The sequence below is a fragment of the Dermacentor silvarum genome, chromosome 4 (assembly GCF_013339745.2).
Source record: "Dermacentor silvarum isolate Dsil-2018 chromosome 4, BIME_Dsil_1.4, whole genome shotgun sequence".
Lineage (NCBI taxonomy): Eukaryota > Metazoa > Arthropoda > Arachnida > Ixodida > Ixodidae > Dermacentor > Dermacentor silvarum.
In genome coordinates this window covers 7395940-7418671 of record NC_051157.2, presented here as the reverse complement: position 1 = coordinate 7418671, position 22732 = coordinate 7395940, and the positions used below count along the sequence as shown (strand labels likewise).

The 22732-nt window shown below is 47.1% G+C and overlaps 1 protein-coding gene across 1 annotated transcript in view; it reads right to left on the bottom strand.

Moving 5' to 3' along the window:
- LOC119449382 (ubiquitin carboxyl-terminal hydrolase 35) overlaps nt 1-22732 on the bottom strand; it is a 70842-nt gene that overhangs the window by 5904 nt on the left and 42206 nt on the right. Inside the window, exons 12-14 of the mRNA XM_037712551.2 lie at nt 16188-16420; nt 12765-13056; nt 11757-12026 (exon numbers count right to left, since the gene is read on the bottom strand). Of these exons, the coding sequence (XP_037568479.1) occupies nt 11757-12026; nt 12765-13056; nt 16188-16420 (795 nt within the window). The remainder of the gene's footprint in view (nt 1-11756; nt 12027-12764; nt 13057-16187; nt 16421-22732) is intronic.

The window sequence follows — 22732 nt, the reverse complement described above, 5'->3', positions numbered from 1 at the left end:
ACCGTTTCTCTAACCACGCGACGCCATCCTAAATTCCTAGGCCTGCGCGCTGGCGTTGGCCGCTGACGTCACGCTCCCCCACTTCGCAGCCGCTGCTCGAGGCTTCGCCCCGCTCCGCGAGAACGCCCACTCAGATAAACGTATCCGGCGGCTTTGAGCTTCCTATGCTTAATGTACGACAATAAAACTGCGAAGTTACAATGAAAAACTCGTAGCGTACGAACGGTACTGTGCTCGTACTGGATATTGTCAACGTGTAACTGCGATCACAATGAGTGCTACAGTTAAAAAAAAAAGTTGCCCATGCGTACTTCTTAGTTTAGCTGTTAGTTGCTATTATTTATATATAAACACTTCAGCGAGAGATCTCTTTCATTAAGCAGGTTGGTCGCGGAACCAATGACAGCAAATGAGGCAACTGATGACACCCCAATGAGGAACTAAGTTGATCAGGCGTGAAGGCGCTCGCGCGGACATCGGCGTCCTTGGCAAAAGGGACGTCCCCTCGTTCATTCGACGCCACCGACGGGACGAGTAAGGCACGGCCGGCGCCAGGAGGTCCAAGGTGTTCATGAGAAAAATTAACTACGGCAACTTCGCGACACCACACCCCTACGGAGTACAACTAAGCTTGTGAGCGAGTTATACCTTTACTTTTACATGGCTGATACCACTGGTATTCACGAAAAATAATTTTGAAGAATGCTGGTGGCCATATTTTTTGTGACAGGGCCATCCCCCTATCAACGAGGGGCGATAGAGAAATCTGAGGGGGGGGTCAGGACATCCGGACATCCCCCCTGGATCCGCGCCTGCCCAGTACACACGGTATGTGTCCATGGAATATAAAAGCTAATTATTCTTATTAGAAAGGTGCAGGAAAAATGGCTAAGACACCCGTTCAAAACACCCAAATCTTCAAGCTTCTTCACCATTCAAAACACACTCTGCAAAGCCTGATTTTGAAACTTGAGCCAGTTGACATGCAAGTTCTACTTGCACTGTCCCTCAAAGCCCTCAGTATCATATCTAAACATCTTCCTGCGCAATGCAAAACTTGATTTATTGCTCTACTTGCACCACTACTGTAAGTGCGATGGTCACACAGTACATTTGCTCAACCAATATAATCAATCATGGATAGTATATCAAACTCGAAGGAGATCGCAAAATAGATCGATATATAGATAATTCAAACTATAAAATATGCCTATCTGAAGCTTATCTTAGATCTCCACACATCTCGGACAGTTTCCTGAGACTGTGAAAAGTGGGAACTTCTCTAGAAGAACTTGCTCTTGGGCTAGTTGGCGTCTAAGTTTGCCAAACATGGTGTTTCCAGCGCAAAGTACGGAACATGAAAAAAAGGAGGACAGGTAAGAGGAAGAGGAGCGCCAACTAACTACTGTTTATCAACAGTTTATCAACAGTAAAGACTTCCAAGCATGCGCAGTAGAATGAAAGCGTGATATCAAACATGTAATCACAAAAGATACTTATCAAAAAAGCACACTTCTGAGGTATACAGCGTGATCAAAGTGTCACCTAAACAAGCGGGCCCTTCCCTAGTCATATGGAATGCTTCTAGAAGTTCCCTCACTGTTTGATCTCTGCTCTTGCCAATAATCTTAACTTGCACCAAGCGCAGCATACATGAGCAAGTGTTACAGTGCGCAGGAAGATGTGCACCATCACATTTTTCAATGCTATTGTGAACTTATTAATTTGCTTCTCCAAGGCCGCGTTGAATGCACAACAGTTGACTTAATTTTTTCTCACGAATGTTGCAAATTGCTCGTGCTGATACGCTAACCCTAAAAGCTCGCGTATCATGGATGCGAGACCGCGGTGCACTGCACGGATGTCGGAGTGCTTGATGCACATTTTTATTTAAGATAAGATAAAAATGTATGCACCGTGGAAGCAAACTAGCCTGTATGGATACGCGCTGTGCTGCCATCAGCGCACTTGTACTGCAAATCGTGCCTGAACGTGCCCTGCCACGTGTCCATTACAATACAGTCGACTCCCGTTAATAACAAAGTTCATGGGCACCGCGAAAAACTTCTAATTAAACGAACTTCCAATTAACCACAAACAACAAAAACGGACATTTTCATTTTAAAAATGACTATGAAAAAAATCAGTTTTGCCGTCTGCTTCTGCTTGCGGCATCTTGCTACGGAGAGTAAGTTCTGCAGGCTGTAGACGTGGCCGAGTGCTTCGTCAGTATTGCTCTCTGCAGCAAAAAACCGCTGCACGAGGGCAAGGCCCACAACTACATCAGCAGCCGCAGGTTGTGGCTCACTTGAAATGTCGTCCTCCTCGTCACTTTCGTTAGCAGCCTCGTTGGGCTGAACGATTTCAATTATTTCAGTGTCCGTCAGCGCACCGCATGTTTCAACACTGCTATTAGCGGCGACGTACTCTTCGAAAGGGACTTCACCGAGAGCTGCTTCAAGAGTATTGTCGTTGAGCTCGCTTGTTCTGCTTCCTCCGCTGGAGAAGACGAACCAACTCCCGCCACACTTGCACTGAAACCACACGCCCTGAAGCAGTTTGCAATTGTTTCCTCTTTAACACGGCCCCACGCTCGCGCTAGCATGTGGATAGCACTGAGGAGGCTCACCTCGTACTGCGTGGAGCTGTCCATGCACAAGAGCATCCGCTCGAGAAGGCGCTTTCAGTACAGCACCTTCACATTTTTGATGATTCCCTGATCCATAGGTTGCAACACCGATGTTGTGTTGGCTGGCAAGTAGGCAACGCAGATGGCCCTCAAGGCCGGCACATTCATGTGGGCACTGCACTGATCTACAAGAAGCAATACCTTGCGGTTAGATGATGCGAACTTGCGATCTAGTTTATGTAGCCAGTCTTTAAATAGGTCCGACGTCATCCACGCCTTCCTATTGAATCCGTAATCAACAGGCAGCGTTTTGACGCCCTTAAAACGTCTAGGCTTAGTGGCCTTACCGAGCACCAGCAGGCGACATTGCTCGGTGCCAGTCATGCTCGCGGCAATTAAAACGGACACTCTCTCTTTGCTGCGTTTCCCCCGGGGCACAGTCATAGTCCTTGAAGATCAATGTCTTCTTGGGTAACATCTTGTAAAAAAGTGCCGTCTCGTCGGCATTGAAGATGTCTTCCGGCTAATATTCGCTCAAGTATTCACGAAGCTTTTGTTCTCTCCACGTCGCACATGTTTCCTGGTCGACGGACACCCTTTCGCCACTCATGCTTTTGAACACCAAGTTGTGACGTTGCTTGAAGCGTGTCAACCATCCATCCGAAGAGGCTAAGTTTACAATTCCTAACATCGCCGCAAGTGATAAGCAGGGTTCGTACACAATATGCGGCTGAAAATTCAAGGTCATTTCAAGGATTTCAAGGATGCAAAAAGGCAGAATTCAAGGAGTGTTAGCCTAATATTATTTACTCACATGACTTAGGAAAGGAGCCCTATTTTCGCATTAATTTCTCTTTCAAGAGCTGTTATCTCCGCTTCTTTTTCTTTGGCTGTTCGGCGGAAACTGTTGGCCTTGACAAGACAAGTCAGGTCATTTTTTGCTTCGGTGTCTTCCAAAAAGCGATCCACTGACTCCTGCAAGCACTTCAGAGTTTTTTAGAGCTTTGTCTTCTCCTCTCTCAAGCTCTGTAGCTCTAGCTCGAGTTCTTTTCTCTTCAAGGTTACTTGCTGCGCTACAGCTTGCATCTTCTGTTTGTCCATGTATAACGCATACCTATGCCTGGCTTGGCGCACTGATGACTTCAGTTCTTTCGACAGTGGGTTTCGACAGCCCACTGTAGGTTTTCACGGCCTAGCAAATGACTCGTTGTGAGATATACGAGAGCTCTGCCATATTTTCGACAGCGATCTGCTTGTTTACACTGAAACCTCTTTCTACTGAAACCTGCCCATGGCTAAGCAAGAGAAGGACCTTCAATACTTCCCATAACATCGAGAACGCCGGGTCATGCTTCAAAAGGCGCACGAAGAGAACGTCAAGGTGTTCATGGTCTCTTTCATAGTTTTGCAGTTCATGCTGTTTTTCCTGGCAGAACTGAATGTACTGTGCACACACAATATCTCTCTTGTGCTTTCAGCTTTCCAAGGCACAATTCTGTCTTTGACATCTCTCTGGGGTCGAAACATGACAACCCTCGAACCAGAGGGTACCTAAGAAGACTTCTCTCCATAATTTTCAGGATCATGTTCACAATAAACTTCCGACACTCGCCCCTAAATTCAACAACACACTTGGTACTCGCTTTTCCGCTCTTTAAGATCTTCTCAGCCACACGTCTAATGTCCACCTTCTCAAGTAACGTGTAATTGGCAGTATCATGAACATCAATTCACAGCAGTTTCGTGATGCTCATGGCTTCTGTCAATACCGAGCGCTTCACGAACCTTGCAAGGAGGCTTCTCAAGACAGTTTCAAGCTCTTTCGCTAAAAAAAAAATGTCTTTGGAGAATCACTCTGAAAAACAGTCAAGAAAGGCTGCACAACCATTGCAACGTTTAGGGAAAAGTTCAGTTTCGCAAGTGCAAGCTGGTCCTTTAGAAAATCACTGACGTTCTCATACGCTCTACATTTCGGCAAAGGTAGCCTATGGTCACTCACTGCTTCGGTGTAGTGCCTCAAATGCTCCCACATAGCCAGGGCTCTCTCCAGTACTGGCACGTTCTCGACCCAACGGTGGGGTACGAAAGGAAGTGGAAACCGCTTGCTTCCTGTTTCTTCAACAAAATTTTCACGGCGGGCCGGCGCATCATGGAAGAGTGAGAATAAGCTTGACAGAAAGGTGTCAACTGGGCCAGCTCGTCGCATGCATTCCTGCTTTGTAAGCATTATGCACTGTGTGCAAGCCACATGAACCAATATCCAAGCACTGAACTTGAAGGTCATTCTTCATGTGCTGCTGCAACTTGTTGAAAAGACTCCAGTTGACATCCGGGCCATCTATCGAGAGCTGCACAATCCTGCTCAGGGGAAAGGACGCGAGTGTTTCCGTTACCTTCTGCATAAAGTCATCCGCTGTGCTGTGACCCATGAATGTCGAAGTCAGATATCTGGTTGTCACCTCACAGTTGTTCTACAATCTGACGTGAACATCAAGTTGTTTTCTTTGCAGGTATTCATTCAAGGTTTCGTCAAAAAGCACAACAAAATTGTAAGACTTCTCTATCATTTGTCGTACTTGCGAAGTAAAAAATGGGCGCAGACCGTGGCACGCAACGTACGCGCATTTTTTCTCAGAGCAAGTGAAGCTTCTGGTGACCTCGCTATCCAGAAACATCTTTTGGAATAGCTGGGAAATGGATCCACTGGAGCTGTAGGAGTAGTGTGACGACACAACTTTCATTGTCCACAAAATCTCGGCTTCGATCACGGAATCATGCTTTCTGCAGTCTTCGTCAAGTGTTGCAGCCCGAGAGGAAGTTGCCGTGCTTTCACGCTGACAAGCAGCCTCGGACGTCAGATTTGCCGCTTGCATGAAACTTGCGATGAATGAGCAGCCTTCACCTGCTGCAGCTTTCGATCGGTGCTTCGCGCCTTTCTGGTGGCTCTTCAAGGCAGATTCCCCCATCGTTGTAATGTCGACCGTCTTCTGACATATTGCGCACTTTGCTCGATAAGGATCGCTTGGTTCCGGTCTCACCCAGTGACGATAGTCCATATGTTGCAGCCACGCAGGCTGAAACTTGCACTTCCCACCTGGCGTCTTATCAATGTAAACACACAACGCAAACGCGAACTTCACTGAAATGGCGTGCATGAGGCCGACAGACGGCCCCCGACTATGGTGCCTAAAAGAGTACTTACTAGTGTGCCGAGCGCGGGTGTCGCGGTAGCACCGAGAGTGATGCCTGCGCCAGCCGCTTGGTGCGCTACACTATGAGACTGTGCCGGACCATGCTGAGACATGGGCGGACTTAAGGCGACACACATGCGAGTCTCCCCATTTGCCCGGCGATCTGCCTCTTTTATGTTCTTGTCCCAATCCGCGATACGTTCAGGGTCTGCGGATGCGCTGGGTAATGAGACGAGCTGTTTCTTTCCGCGAATCTGTCTGGGAAATCGCGGTTTTCGCGACCTGTTTAAAGTTTCTTTAGACAGACGAGCGCACACAGACGCAAAACACCCACTCGCAAGAAGAAAAGACTGCAACAAAAGCGGCAGCAAGACGGGAAATGAACTAAGCATTGCAATCGAAGCGTAGCAATCAACGCATTGCAATTGAGCGCGAGTCGGACGCCGCACAGTTTAGCATGGTGCCGACAGGCATCACTGTCTGGTGGCCCGCAGCGGCAGGCATCCCTGCCCATGCCGCCTTCCCCAATGGAGACGCTCGGTGGACGGCACACTAGAGTATATTCTAGGCACTATACGCCAACCGACCGAGCGATATGCCTCGCATTGGATTGGATTCGATTTCCTATGCATATTAGTTGCCAGGCGATGTAGGGGCTGCGGGATTTAAAACTGAAACTTCCTGATGTTGCCTTTTAGTCAACATAGCTTGTTTTCATGGGCATTCGTAAGCGAAAGGGCCTTTAAAATCAGCGTGACTTACGGAGGTACGTCATTAATTTTCTCTAGCGGAAAAAATCCACAAGGATTACAAGGAGCTCACGGGTATTAAGGTAGTTTCAAGGGCCCTTGAACTTATACTGTCAATATCAAGGATATTGAAGGATTTCAAGGGGCTGTGCGAACCCTGGTGATAAGGCTTTCGCTGCAACGATATCGCCACTGAGCGGAAGATGATTGCTCTGTGCCTCCCTAATCCAAATGAGCAACGCTTGCTCTAACTCCGGGTGGGCGCCAGTGTGCATTCTCTTGCGAGACATCTTAAACGGGTCGTTTTCAACCGCTTCCGAGTATCGAGTGCTTGTTCTTCAGGAAGTTTGAAAGAGTGTTAGGCTTGATGCCGTACCTTCGTGCGATGTCCTGCTTGGCGATGCCTCCTTCCTCAACTTCTTTCATAATTTTTACTTTCGTCGCCAAATCAAGCGTCCGATAAGGTCCGCGGGTAGCCATTGTCGAGACTGCAGGTGAAATGCGGCATGCCGCAAGTGGAACCTCTGTGCAACGAGGCTGACGCACTACAACGACAACTGCTACAACACTCGAGGAAACAAACAGAGAGCGCGGAGAGGCCTAGTATGTCAATGCCACATAAAGACCACGTGACACGGCTAACCTTGCCGCCTCATGATCTTCGGCGCTGTTGTCAGCTGCGATGCCGAAGACGCCAGTACCTAGCATTGACGCTTCATGAGCTGTGGCGCTGTAGTCAGCTGCGATGCCAACAATGCCCGTGTAACACGCAAAGCTGATTTTCACTTTAAAGATTGGAAATTTCTCTAACATTACGATCACGTCGAGACATTCAATTGGGAAATAACTTCTAATTAACCAGTATTTTAGACTTCCAACTTCTAATTACCAAGCATTTTTTTCTGTTGGTTTGCATGAAAAACTGATGGGACCCCTACTTCACTTCCAATTAACCAAAATTTCCAATTAAGCGACTTCGAATTATCGGGAGTTGACTTAAATGGCCAATCGTCATACGTGGGGAACGAACCAGGTGAACTTTTGTGTCAGGTTTCCGAACCGACCTTCTGTTGGAACCAGTCATCCTTGCTTCTCGGCCATCCTAAAAATGTCCACGCGTGTCTTTTTGCATGCAGCTCAGCATTTCGACGCCTCTCGGATAGTATGATGTACCTTCGTTCTTGGCCCTTCCACTACGGCCCCTATGTTGTTGACTGCCAGCACTACAAACACACTGTGAATTTCGAAAGTACGCATGTCTTTCAGTTTGCAGACCATCCCAGTCCACTCACGTGTAACGTGTGAGCACGAATGAAACACGTTCAGCATGGGCCCTCAAATCGCATAGACGAGTCTTGCGTGCCACTGTCGCATTAGGGAGAGGTCTTTCTGTGAAGTGCAGATGTGGCGTGCAGTGGTTTTGTTGAATTAAAACTGCAATGTAAATATCCGTTCAAGTGGAGGTTGGGGTCGGATTCACTTTGGCAACTCACGGAAAAATCACAGAAAGCCTTTGTCTGTAAGAAGACAAACCTGGCGGCGCAGCATCTCCAGTTGGGCATCGCATACCCAGAGCCATTCAGTGAAAAGATTGAGTGTCATCTACACTTTCTTGTGGAATGCACATTGGACCAGGAGGCTTTTCACGTTTTTGAAGCAGAGTGGTGATCTCTTGCCAATAATGAACGCCTGCAGTTTGCATGAGTCATCCATATGCGCAGCAAGCAAAACAGAGAGCACCCTGCTCATTTTTCCTTCATGGCATGTACTGCCCATTGGATTCAATCTCGTTTGACAACACCTGCCACAACAGTGCCATTTCAAGTGTCAGCACTAAATATTTCATACGATGTAAGAAGTGATCGCGCCTCCTTTAGAAGAAGCGCACTTGCAGGGGCACAGCGCAGCACAGCATTCAATATATTGAATGTGGCCACACGGTGAACGAGATTTCAATGTACGCATAGTACATCGCTGTACTTTTGTATGGCATTTTCAAGGGGACTTTACAACTGTTCGATATAGACAATAATTAGATATGTCCGAGTCAGTGTATCTGGGATAGGCTGTAGCACCTCGCAGTCACAAGCAACTTTTTTGTGGACGTGTATCATTTATGGGGAGCACACGCGCCCATGTTCTCCCGCATAGTCACGCCGCCGCGTTCACACGTTGCGGACGCATCGGGAGCCGTGATAGACACACGAGAGGGGCACTAGGCCCTCTCCCAGTTCTCCCTCGCGACGTTTCTTGCTATTCCTAGTTTTATGGCTTTTGGGAGTCCATGTCTTGTTTTTCTGGTCCTGTATACAAAGATGTCATCGTTGGGTTGTAGCAAGTATGAGCAAGTGTGAGTAAGCTGATCTGAACTCATCAAGAGCAAACGAAGACAGTGCTGTGTTGATGAGTGTTTGGTTGGCTGCATACAATTACAAAGAAAGGAGTTGCGTTATGTGAAGCTGACATCCTCAGCACAAGCGCATCGCTGGTCCGATGCGCAGGCAATGGCTACCTCAACACCGGCAACCTGTCTGTGTAAGGCGAGTCCACCAGGTGTGGAAGCAGTGTGTAATAAAACATGCATTTAAATTGTTCCATGGCATACAGGGTCGGTATTCTAGGTTGTTCACTGCCATAGATAAAATTACGTTCGAAGACTTCGTGAGTAGCAGTGTAGCAAGGGAGACGTCAGAGTCTATGGGTGAAAGTGCACCTGGCACTTCACGATGACAGCGTTCAATTTAAGGGTTAGTCACCCTCGCAATGTTCCACCTGTAGCAAGACATATTGATGTCTACTATACAGGCAACAGCGTTCCTTCTACTATGCAAAAACAGCATGCTTGGTCTGCACGAGGAATGGTACTACCCGTAGACACTAACGCATTTTCTGCTCGCTGCCTGAATCGTGCGAAAGTTATTGGATCTCCTAAAGTGAACAATCAAGAGCACCGAAGCTGTATGCCACAGAATTTGTGAAATGGGTTGTTTCGTTTAAGTAGGGTTTCCGATTGCCCAGTTCCTGAATGGTGCGTGGTTTTTCACAAAATAAATGCTTGCTTCAATAAAAGCACTTGCTACACTCCTTCGGAATACCAAACATTGCATCGCTTGCCACATAACGTTATTGCAGTGCGTTTCGCACGTTTGGACATGTGGTTGATTAGTGCGCGGCCTAGCGCAATATAAGATGCAACCTTGAGGTACAGTGGAATCTCGATGATACGAATCTCACGGGGTCACAAAAATATTCGTATTAGCCGAAATTCGTATCATCGAAACACAATTAAAACTAGCCAAATTAACGGGGAACGCGCGGATCAGATCGCGAAAATCGCGAGAAAGATCGATTTTTGAAAACCACGCGTTTCGGTACCTACAATGCCTAATCTACGCTGTATCAAGATGTTTTGGCTGAAAATGCACTAAAAGTGCCCTAAAATGATTAATTCGTTAGTGCGCAGGGTGAGAAAACAGCTATAAATCACGCAAAATCACCGCAGTTCACGGAGACATATCTCGTATTTCCCGCCACCGAGCGCCGCCATCTTGGTATCGTTCGAAAGCTCAAAGTTTCGCAGTTCCGCTTCTGAGTTCGTCCGTAGTCGCCATCTTGTAACAAACGCACAAACACAAAATAAGCGCGGGTCTGCGATAGGTAGTCACACGGCCCTCCAATGAAAGCGGGTCTCCGATTGGCTGCCGTGCTGAAAGGCGTCTCTCCATTGGTTGCTGATGTGACAGGGGCAAGATGGCAACCGCAGTTGTCTGCTTCGTAAACCACGCCGGCGTCTTCACTTGACATGCAGAATTTGGATTACTGAGAGCTCCCATGTTAGTGATGGATCGTCGCTCGTTGGAGAAGAAATTTTGGACGAAGCACGCCTTCGGAATACGGAAGCGCAAGCCTCCTACGGCAAGAAAAATACGGCGATTAGCGGGAGAAGCGGAGGAGCACCCGACTGAGCGTGCCGCACTACCTTGCACCGTGGATTACGTACCGTGCTATCTTGCACCGTGTGACTCCGGCAGCGAAACCGACAATCGCCCTGTGCCATCGGCACCGATAGCGCAGTCGACGGAAGACGCGCCAACGGAGGCTCCCGCGCCTCGGCGTACGGCCGCGCGAATCAGCCGAGATCGTATCTCGGTAGACATAGCTCGCTGCGACTAGGCAAAATGGCGCAAACACTAAGAACGCGGCCCGAAGCACAGCAGCCGCTCCTTCCGGCCGATGGCACGCGGAAAAGGAGGAAAAGCACAAAAGCAACAAAAGCGCCACCGCTTCAAACTCTTCGCGCCCAGTCGCGGCCTCCACGCTGTCCGGCGCCGCGTCTGCGCCTCCGCAACAAAAGAGAAAGGGAGAAAGCGCGCGACTGCGCGCTGTTCTCTTTCGCGGCCGTCGGTGGGGCGGCGTTTATTCGTATCAACCGACGTGGGTCGAAAATCGATTCGTAACAACCGTTCTCTAGCACGTTGCAAAGTAATGGGGCTCGGCTGGGACCACAGGAAAATTCGTATCATCCGGAAATTCGTATTAGCCGTGATTGTATCGTCGAGATTCCACTGTAATGTGTTTTGGCAAAGGGCTCAGCTATTTGTTATATTCTATATCTGATTTATATATGATAGATTTATATCTGCTTTTGGGACACAATATTTATATCCGATTTACTTTAGCACTATTTCACGGATAGTAATGATACACCGAGCTCACTCACATGAAAGCACTTGAATAAAAAGAAGCTCACGTGCTGAACATGCTGGTAAAACCGAAACCGCCAGCAAAACGTCAGCATTTCTTGGCACAAGAGCAGAAACTCCACACGTGAGAGCATGTGCATGTAGCTTTGGCTGTGCTGCCACAGAAAGTTGCTGTTGGGTGCATTAAAGCAATCAGTTTTGGTTTCTTTTGCTAGGGATGTTGTCATATCATACTGCAGACTCAACAGCACTGCAATCACGGCTGTTTGCACTGCACAGTACACTGTTTTTTTGGCCCCTACCTCTGCATACACATGTAAAAAAAATTTCTGCAATGTGATAACCTTCTGGAGGCTTTAAGGAATTGTCAGATGAAGAAGGATAGCTTTTAAATGCTGGCAGGTTGCATAGTTTACCAACCAAACAATGTGTTAAGTGAGAGGTCACATCAAGCTTCAGATATTCACGTCAGAGAGTGCTGTACCTCAAAGTACTTGACATTGTCCAAGTCAACCATGTCCCGCAGGCTCGGGTGGAGCAGGTCCCCAGGCACAGCCTCCTGGTAGGCAAGGTCGCTGTCCATCTGTCGGTAGAAAAGCACGTAGGCAGTGTCCCGAGGAAAGCGGCTTGTCAGACCCTGCAGGCTGGTATACGACGCTGCAGACACCCGGCTATCATTGAACAGGTACCACCGCTTGCACAGAGGATCAGGAGTCCCCAAGCGGTAGGCTGACTTGCGTGGTGACAATGACTCCTGGGTATCATGCACAAAAGACGAGATTTATGTCAATTCCACATTAAGTGATGTTATTTACATTGCAAAGCTAACCCTGGACTACGTGCCAGGGACAGCGAGGTGAAAGCCTAGCACTAGCCTAACACTAGCCTAGCTAAGCCTAGCTTAACACTAGGAATTCTTTCAACATGCACAAAAATTTGAGTACAAGGTCACTGTAGCATTCCCTCTTGCCACACTGAGGAGATGAGCCCACGCCTTTCAGCTCTGAAGCCATGGCTACTGGGCCACCACTTGATCACAAATTTCTGCCAGGGCCACTGCCCACAACATGGTAACAACGACATGCACCATCCCTCCCTTGATGGGCGCAGACATTAAGAACCAACTCTAAGCTGAAAGAGCTGTCTTTACAGGCCCACGCTTGCAATTTTGCAATGACACCACGTGTTTGCCTGGTGCCCCACTTATTTGACTCATTTTATCTCTCTCTGAAAATGTGCCTGATAGACTAGCATTAGCATTGCTGGCTTGGCAGTGTAACTGCCTCTATTGCCCACATCTCATTCCTGCCAGAAATATTCGCTTGTGATTATATACAAGCCATAAAATGGATCCCTACTTGTTGCTGGGCTAGTTGGTTCATGTTTTTAGCTAGGACGTGAACTGAAGGGTAAAAAGAACGACAGGCGCGGCATAGAGTGAAATGCGACAACTGCAGCCGATGTGACGGCTGGTTCAGTGAGCACTGCTGACCTGGCTGGAGTATCGAGCATATGTGTAATAGTGGCCCCGGTCAGCGGAGGTGCCCGAGTGGACCACCACAGCATACAGAATGTAGGTGGCTTGCTGGTCACTGCCAAGGCCGCAATTGGAGGGCAGCATCAGAGTCTGGGGGAATGCCACCTCGCGGAGGATTTTGGCTCGGGTCCCCGTGGCGCCATCGTACGAGAAGCGCATCAGAGTCAGCACGAGGTGCCTCGGAGGCTTTGCCAGAGCTACACTGCGGCGTGCATCCCTCAGTGTGCCACACACGCTGCAGTGGTATCTGCACGAGTGCGTGAAAGAGAAATGAGCAGGCTCTTGGGACAGCATGCAATGCTCACTGTGCAGAAATAAAAATGAAAACAGCACAATGGGCAAGAGCAGTGGAATGAGGACTGAATGAAATCTAGCACAGGCGACAGCAGTACCATACATGGCAAATCATTCACTGCGGAGTCCCACAAGGTGGAGGAAGTTGCACGAAAGGGAAAAATTGTGCTGCATTTGGATAGATAATTTTCTAGGGGTGTGAGAATACAGAATAGTAGATTTTGAATCGAATATCGAATTGAATCAAGAAAAAAAAAAGCCAAATATTGAATCAAATATAAAATATCAGAAAATTTTTCATGTTTATTGCTTACAAGTTCTTGGCTGCACATGCTCGGGAGTCTCCTAGCATTGCATAACAAGAACATAGTAAGCTATGAGCAACATAGGTACATAGAAATCAAGATATACAGCACGGCCTACTCTGTTTAAAGGGAACCCCAAATTAGTATGCCAGCACTGATTACAGCTCAGTTCTAGTATGTTGTTATGTTCAGGTGAAGAAGAGAACGATGACGGCTCCGAGGACGACAAAAAGTCGACACAGCATGGCCGAGCTCTCTTCCATCAGCGCGAATGTTCTGTAGGTTTGTAAATACATGTTGTAGTTTTATACGCATAACAATATGAAGATCTGAAAAATATTTTTTTATCAATAGAATTGCAGTTGAATAGAATCGAGCAGATACAGTGTAGACCGCTTATAACGTAAGTCGCGGGAGTTGTAAAGATCCGCGCTATAAGCAGTACCGCGTTATAACCAAAGCATGCTTTTTTCGGCTTTTGCTTATGCCAAACGGGCAACCCACCTTTCAAACACAATTTATTACCTATTTCACCCACGCACACATGCAACACAGCACAGAAACCAAGTTCCCCTGACAAGTGCGGCATCAGCGGAAGTACGCTGTTATTTTCTTCTGGAGACTGGTCTTCATGCACAAGCTGCCACTCCTGAAAAAAAAGAAAAAAAAAAGGAGTGCGCTGCCGTTATCCCCCGCACTCCGCGTACCCTCATTAGACGCTGCTACCTAGTTCACTCTAGATGCTGCTATAGTGATGAAAACAAGCGCCCTCCTTCCTCCAAAGTTTCCCGCCCTTCTCCTCCTTTTTGTGTCGCTTTTCCCCGCTGGTCTCCACACGCGCGCTCATGCTCCCACTCCTGGAATTAAAAAAAAAAAAACGAAAAAAAAATTCTGTATGCTGCTGTATGCCGTATGCGCAAGTGAAAGCATGATAGGGATGCGTGCTTTCACAGAGAGCAAACGTACGGCGGATAGCAAACGTGACGACTCTTGTTGTGCAGAAGGCCGTGGGGGGATGGGAGGGAAGGAAGGGAGGCGACGTTTAGCTGTGGCACTCGATGCGTATCTTGCGACCGGGCTCAAGGGGAACTGGCGACTCAATCTCCCACACGAAAGGAGGAAAGCGCGAAGGCAGCGCGGGAGAGGGGGGGCTGCGCCTTTCTCTGTAAGCCACTGCGTACTTTGCGCGGCTGAGGGCTGTCGCGCGCATCGTATCTTGAAAGCGATCTCCACATATAGGTCTGACCTGGAATAAGGTCTTTTCTCTCTCTCTATCTCCACATGGCTCTGACCGTTGTATGCGCTGTGCTTTCGCCGCTCAGTTTCCGTCGAAGCGATAGACCACACGAACCTTCGGTCGCTGCTCCTGCCGCGTTCGCTCACGCCTGGGTTTTTACAGTGCTTGTCTGCGGTCGTCGAGTGCGATCTATTCATGTTTGCTTGTGTGCACTGACACCATGCTTGTTAATTCAGTTAGTAAGCGGATGTGGCCAAGTTTATTAGGCAGGCTATAAAACTTCTATCCGTACTGCGTATACTCTGCTAGTAAATTTGCTTCACCTTTCGGGGGAAACTGCGACTTTTTGTTTCGCTTTTCGCCGCTGGTCTCCACGAGCGCACCCGCGCTCCCACTCCTCCGCGTTTGTGCGCTCGGCAACCGTGCGGCCGTGCGGGCTGTGCTCAATGCCTCCTAGAAAAGGCCGTGCTCCGTGCGCCGATGTCATCGTTTCGCGCTTAAAAGAACTGCGCTATAACCGGTATTCTGCTCTACGCAATGAACGGTCTGCCTATACATTGAGTTCTATGGGAGATCGGTGTTCTATGGGAGTTCTATCGGTGGTAAAAAAAAAAAAAAAAAAAACACGCCATAACCGGTCCCGCGCTAAAAGCGGTTACGTTATAAGTGATCTGCATTGTATTCGATTTATGCATTCAATTAATCAAACATGCACTATTCGATTCGATCTGATGATACAGTGGAATCGTGTTGATGCGATTCTGCATAATGCGTTTTTCGGGATAATACCTTTTTCCTTATGCACGAATGTTTTTCTTATATATGATTATTTTCGGATGATACGTCGTATTTTCCAGTTCCCGTGAAGATCGTATCAACGAGGTTCCACTGTATTTGAGTATTCGCACACCCTTAATTATAAGTGTACATTTACTACATGCTAATATATCAGTGAGAAACATTTTAGACTGACGTCCAATGTTCTTTATATTCAAGTTCATTATATCAAGGTTCGACTGTATCAGCCACTCTTGCTGCACGAGATGATAGTGATTTCTGGCAGGGCAACATATTGTCAGTGCTGTTGTAGTTCATAGAGAGGTGACATCCTGGCTTCAGTCACTGGTGGCAAAATAGCATGACAATGGCTTATAAAAATTTGTGCTGTTCTAAGGTAATAAGATGGTTCATATCTGGAACAGTCACTCTATTTGACAATGTTAACTTTATTTCTCTGATGTACATGCCTCAATTGCAAAGAAATTGTAACTTACTTTCTAAATACCCCTCTTATCTGTCAGTTCACAGCGGTAACAAATAAAAGGAGGAGCCTAAAGGCCCACATTGAGCTTGGCCACATTGAGGCAAGCTGTTAAGCTGTTCCTGTTTTTCCATGCCCTTAGTTGTAGCTGCTGAACACAGCATAAGGTCATACATAATCTTTATTTTGTGAGTCACAAAAAATAAGAAAAAATAAAGAGAAACGGAGCTTTCATTATATTTGTAGTCTAAGGACAAGTGAATGCCATGCACAACAGTCACCTGTTCTCGCCTTCCATGCTCTCTGGTTCAAAGTAAGTCTCGAGCATGTCTTCCAGGGCAAGTGCCTTGGGAGCCTCCTCTGAGGACTCGTTTTTGCCCTCGGTCATCCCTGACTTGGCAGTTGAGCGCGTGTGGTATGCCTTGCTCTCGGTGCCACCCGCTGTCCTGGACACTGAGCCCTCAGGGAAAGCCACATGCAGGTCCGTGATTGCTTCCTCATTCTTGCTCTCACCCTGAACGGAAGGCAAAAAGTGCTACAGACACGCATTTTTACTCTCCTTGCAAGCGCCAAGTGTACATTCAACCATTGCATGTAGCAACAGCAGATTTTGTGTACAGCCACGGTGGTTACGGCGCATTGAGAAGGTGATGGCACAATTTCGTGACAGCACAATTGGGAGCTTTAACAGGAACAGTGATTCTACTGAGCCTTTGAAGCAATGTTTCGGCCGCAAAACACAACTGGCATGGCCAGGTTTAGAAGCACATGTGTCTTGACGAAGGTGGTCGTAGTTACCAGCAAATACCATTGTCTATACCCAATCTCACACACAATGCAACTTGTGAGTCGTGACAAGTGGGGTGCACCAACTGAAGAATATTTTTTGCAGTTAAGGTTTGGTTTGGTACAGTTCGGGCTGAAATTTCGGCTTGGGTATGGTTTTTGGTTCAGGTTTAGTTTAACATAATGCTGCTCTAAGAGGGAGCGTGGGGATCAACACTAACGTTTTATTTTTCTGTGATTGCAATGAAAGTTGGCACACATGTTTGTTCTTACTATAGTATAAAGAGGGCAATGTATCTCTCTCCTGTCTCAAATACTTTCCGAGCTACAACATTTTTTCTTCCTCTAATCTCATGGAGAATGTAGAGAGCTTATGCAATATGATGGAAATGTGGTTGGACTCTTTACGTATTCTCAGATGTACATTACATCCCTTGACATGCTTGCATTCTTCAATCATTTTGTGTGATGATGCGTAGTTCACACTTGTTGTTACTTATACTGAATAGGCAAAAATGACATACAAACAAAAGGCTGCTTAATAATTTCACAAATGACTTAGAGACAAAAATAGGCATGTCACACGGTACAGCATTTTTCAAGGAACCTAACAACACAAACAGATAGAAAGTAACACAAAAATAACCAAACTGGTTGCCAAATTATCTGCTCCACGAGCGAGACAGATGGCACAAAACATATACGGCCTCCAAAGCTTTGCTTGCCTTTTCACGTACCTTAGAAAGCATTAGGGCGGTAGTTCTTGGTGCTCTTTCCTAGGCATTGTTTTTTTTCTCTCCTGGTCTTATTTTTCATGCAATCTCATTGCTTTACTTTTTCATCTGGCATCCTTTTCTGCTGCCTGTTGAAGCGAGAGTTCTCTAGGAAGGATGCCAAGGGAAGAACAGAACTCACTCTAGGCACAGAGGCTTCCAGAATTAAGCCTACAGATGGCCTGCTGTCTCAGCTGTGATGAGTGTTGCAATCTCATCCTTTGGCACAACAGAAATCACCGAGTGAGTACTTTCTGCAACATTTTGTGTCTTTTTGCCCCTGCCCCGTTCAAGCAGCTGAGGCAGAGCAAGGCAATGGTAATTTGGCAAAAGGGAAATAGCCACACGACTCGCCAATTTCTATTGGTTCCCCACAAGCAATTGCTGCTTGTTGCTTGTACCAGCTTGTGGAATCAGCAGTGCAATGTGGTCAAGCTGGTCATTCGTCGGCGTCATGTGATAAAATGTAGCCATGACCGTTATATGCTTTTTGTTAAACCTTGGAGTGGTTTATGAGAGCCAAGCCATAGTAGGCGGTCAGCTTTTTGATGAGGTCATATGTTAGGCCTCCTTTGCCACCAAGAGGCTGGCCTTTTTTGCTTTTGGTCACAAGTCCACGAAGAGCAGGTCCCATTTTATGTTATCTTTTTTTTTTTGCGAATGGTTGATGCAATCTTCTTTTGTAAGGGGGATGAACCCATAAGTTGTATCTTTATTGAGTGCCAAGAATGTGCGACTGTCACCATCCCATACTATGTTCGTATAATAAAGGTAATTCTTGGCAAGTGAGGGCCCAAACAGTTGTAGTGCTGCTTCAACCTCCATTCTGCTTGCATTTACATCTGTATTATTTTGACACTCATGTGTCTGCTTCCATTGACGTATGTGGGTGTCTACCTCTCCTCGTATGTCCCTCCTCCCCCACCAGCGACCTTCGGTCCTCCCTTTTCTCAATAAAAGAATTCATTCATTCCATTGACTGTAGTCCACATCATATTACTTAGGCCCTAGAACGCACCTATGGCAGCGGTTTCATAGAACAATAGAATCCAGCACTAAGCCCCATAAAATTATATAACAGTTCCCGCGTCAATATGAGATGTGTGACCACATGCCATCGTACACAATTAAAATTTTTAGAGAACCTACCTCCATTTTTTCATATGTGCTGCACACAGCAGCCACAGCCTCCCTGGACAGGCTTGCTGCAGCTGCTTGTGCAGGAGGCCGAAATGCTTTCTTCAGGTGACCCTGATAAGTCTTGTGGTGCAGCCCCCGATGTGATATGTTTATTACTGATGAAAAATCTGTCATCACCCTTGCCAACACTCTTGATGGCTTGCATTGATTCTCAGATTCACTTCAAATGTTTGGCTGCCTTCTGTGTGCGGTGAAGACCACTCACTTTCAATAGTGCTGCATGTGGAGTAGGTTAGCAACATCTTTACAGCCAAACCAAGTCTTGTGCCCAGCTGCACACTGATTCCAGGATGAACGCAGCTTTGGCACGGGGTGTTCCCTAGCAGTGTATTTAGTGCTGCGATTTTAACCACAAGGAATTTATCAGCCAGCTCTGCACAAAATTTAGCCTTTGCTGATCAGTTGCATCTTCCGTCCAGTTGCCAACACAGAGCTCAGCGATGTGGAAACTGCCTTGGCGCACTTGCGAGGCGTATCCAGCGAATGAAATTTCCCTTTCAAATGCACCTGAAAGGTGCAACGGACGCTCGTAGATGGTGCGTCTTTTGCAATGCACAAGACACGTGGAACAGCTTCTAAAGCCTTTGCAAGAAAATGCACTTCACCAAAGCGCTTGGCAGAACCTCCCGATGAAATTGAGCTGCGAGGGACAGCACAGAACACTCACTTCGGGACAAGACGCGCACTTCCAGCTCCTGGTGCTCCTTATCACACCAGAGATGTGACGGCAAGTGCTCGCAGTCATCGAGTGAACATAGTTCCTGTGTCTTTAGGCGCGTTACACCATGCTTTGGTTAGTAAGCAGATGTTTACTGTAACTTACACTTCCCATAAAACTACAAGCCTTACTTCATTTAATAGTTGAATACTTTGCTATCTCTATCAATGCTTCACCTTTTGGGCGAAACTGTAATTTTTTAATGACTTCGGCCTGTATTTTTTCCCGGATAATATGTTATTTCTCACATTTTTTTCCCATAATCTATGAATGTGGTTCTACTATACTTTGTTGTACTGCTAACCAATCTCATATTTATTATGAAAAATAGGCCTCTCTTCACACTACCATATGGACAGAAATAGAAGTCAAACATTTTCCCCGACATGTTCGTAGAAAACTGCCTCCTAGTTTAATATAGCAATCCTTGATACAATTTCAATTGTTGTATGGCCACTGCGGGACACACAAAAGCCAGGGGAAAGAACAAGTAAACAGAAAATGCACTGCCGTTTTTGTTATTGTCATTAACATTCAGTGCCGCATGCGAAAACCATGTAATGTAAGCAAATGGGAGCATGGAAGCACCTAACTGTTTTACGGCTTACGAGAAAAGAAAGTGATATGGTGCAACTGTCAAATTTCACTAAAGACATCACTCATGGACGGTGTGCTTCATACTGCACATGAATACACCTTGTGAAGTGTCTTTATGACCATCATGCACAAGTTGTCTCAGTGATGGCAAATCTGGTTCTTAGCAAAGGCAGTTCAATTTGCTCATAATGAGCACATCAAACAGCGGTGAAAGAACAACAAACAATGGGACAAATAGCTCTCGCCAGCCATTGGGCCTCTTCGATTTTCGGAGTTCTGGCAGCCCGCTGGCAGCCAGACGGCAGCCAGCTAGTTCCAGTCCTGATAAGAAGTCACGTGGGCTGGGATCCCAAGACAACCCCAAGCTGCCCAAAGTTTACAAAATCGAACACCCAGACAGCTGGCCGCGGGATAAACGTAAACATGCTACCAGCATGGCAGTGGCCAGCGTGTCCGGCGCACGCGCATGCTCGGCGTAGTTGGTTTATTTATGCGTTGCCAGCTTGAAAATATATAATTGCATTCAGGAATATGATGGCTTCTGCGAGATTTTGCGCGACTGGGCACAGGACGTGCGCAGGGCTCCTCACTTTGCATAGCGCAACAAACGGCCTGCGATGCATCCAATGCCAAGATGGGAAATCGCACATAAGAGATCACGAAAGCGATCGCTCGAGAATGCCTCGAGGACGTTGGCCACCGGCGACATTTCGAATCATTTGACAAGACACGATAAAGCAGGATATCGGGTACGTCTTATGCGCATAAAATTTCGTGCCGACATGCTTGAATTCGATTTCAGAAAGTTTGTTTCAGCTGATGGTGTTCCTCTTAATCCTGCGCCTGTGCCGAAGGAGCTGGGACTGCGGCTGGCGCAGGAAAATGCATGCCACCTGTGACCAGCGAAAAGCTTCATACAAAAAATAGTATTGGTCGATAATGAAAGCAAAAATTTAGCTAATGTACGTGTGGCCATTACTCATCTCAACCAGTGCATTCCTGTAACACCACCAGCCTATATAGTATAGTTATAATGCATCAGTTTCGAGCTGCCACCCAAGCATACGACGGAGAGAAAGGAGAGAACACCGGCTAGCTACGACGCCTTCGCTAACTGCAGAAGAAAAGAGATATTACCGCATATACGCGAGCGATGTGAAACGGGTTACCACCAGAGAAAGATGAACCGAAAAGGCACCGCAATGTGTGGGAATGAGCGTCTACAACTTCGCAGACAACTTACGTTGAACACGATGAAGATACCATGCAAGCATGATCAAAAACGCAGCGCGCTGTTCACGGCCGGGAAGAAGCATTCACGAGACACACACACACAAAAGAAAGCTTCAAATGGTTTGCCACCGCTTTTATGGCACTGCCTCGCAAGGCGGAACAGAGCGTTAGAACCCTAGTAAGATAACGCTATAAGTAATGCAATCAGTGATCCACACACCGCGCCGACGTCGGAAATGACGCCGACGAGTACGCGAGCGCTCACTGAGACTAAGTCCAAAACCACGTCAGCCGGAGCGATGCGTGCTAGCATTCGACGAAAGCCAGTTGGCCAAGCGAGGTAAAGTCCTCAAGCGGCCACGTTGCAGTCCGTCAAGTTCCCACAAAAATGGCGGCGAGCGCTCATCGCCTCTTTTTGTCATCTGCTAGCCAGTGAACTTCCAGAGAGCAGCCAGACCAAAATCGTCCTGGCTGGTTATGGCAGCCCGCGGGTGGCCAGAAGCGTCCAGCCCGAGTAAAACGAACGCGCGGCGGAAGTGCGTCATGCGGTGGGCGGAGCAACCCAAGAAAAACGAAGGCACTCTGGCTGGCTCTGGTAGCCTGCGGGTAGCCAGAAGTAGAAAATCGAAAAAGCCTATTGTAGTCTGCAAACACAGTGTGAAAAACTTGAGGCTGCTACAGATGGGAGACAGTCAAATTAAAGACTGTTCTCATGAGCAGTACAAGTGAATGGTTGGCAGGAATTCGGGAACGCCTATGGGCTGGCTACAGTGATCACTGTGCCTGCACCTTGGGTGCCCAGTGCATGTCGCTCGCTCACTGTCAAATGACAGTGTTATGTGCGTCTTCAAGAAGTGCTGGATTACAAATGCCTCGCACACAACCAACGATGACGTGCTGACTAGAGGCCGTCCTTGGTCAGGAATTGCAACCGTTCAAGCAATTCAGATGTGTGGTTTTTGCCACTGACAATGAATGAGCGAAATGACCAAATTAAATGTGCTTTACTGTTCTGACGATCTCTTTTTTTTCCTTTTTAACCTCGAGGCAATGGTTCAACCTATACGGTTAAACCTCGCTATAATGAACTTCAATACAATGAAATTTTTGATATAACAAAGTATTTAACATTTTATAACTTCTTGTCCATAGAACACCATCTATTTTGAATTTCAATATAACGAAGCGTGTTCATACACGATTTCAACATAACAAAACTGAACTGCCGCCGCGCAGGAACACTGAAACAATAAACGGTAACTTCTGCTGATGCAGATGGTCAAATGGTTGAATTACAAGCGGCTGCTTGCGAATAGACCTCTAAAATCGCAAACCTCATGACCGAGAGTGACCACTGAAGCGGAGCAACGTCATGTTCTGTATAAAGTCGAAGGGCGATAAGATCCTATCGCGGCCCGTGCGCTTGATGCTTTGGGTGTGAGTGAAAGCATGCGAGCGTGAGCCGAGAAGGGTTGTGGCTTCATGAGCGCCGTCCTCCCGCGCAAACAAGGAGAAGGGG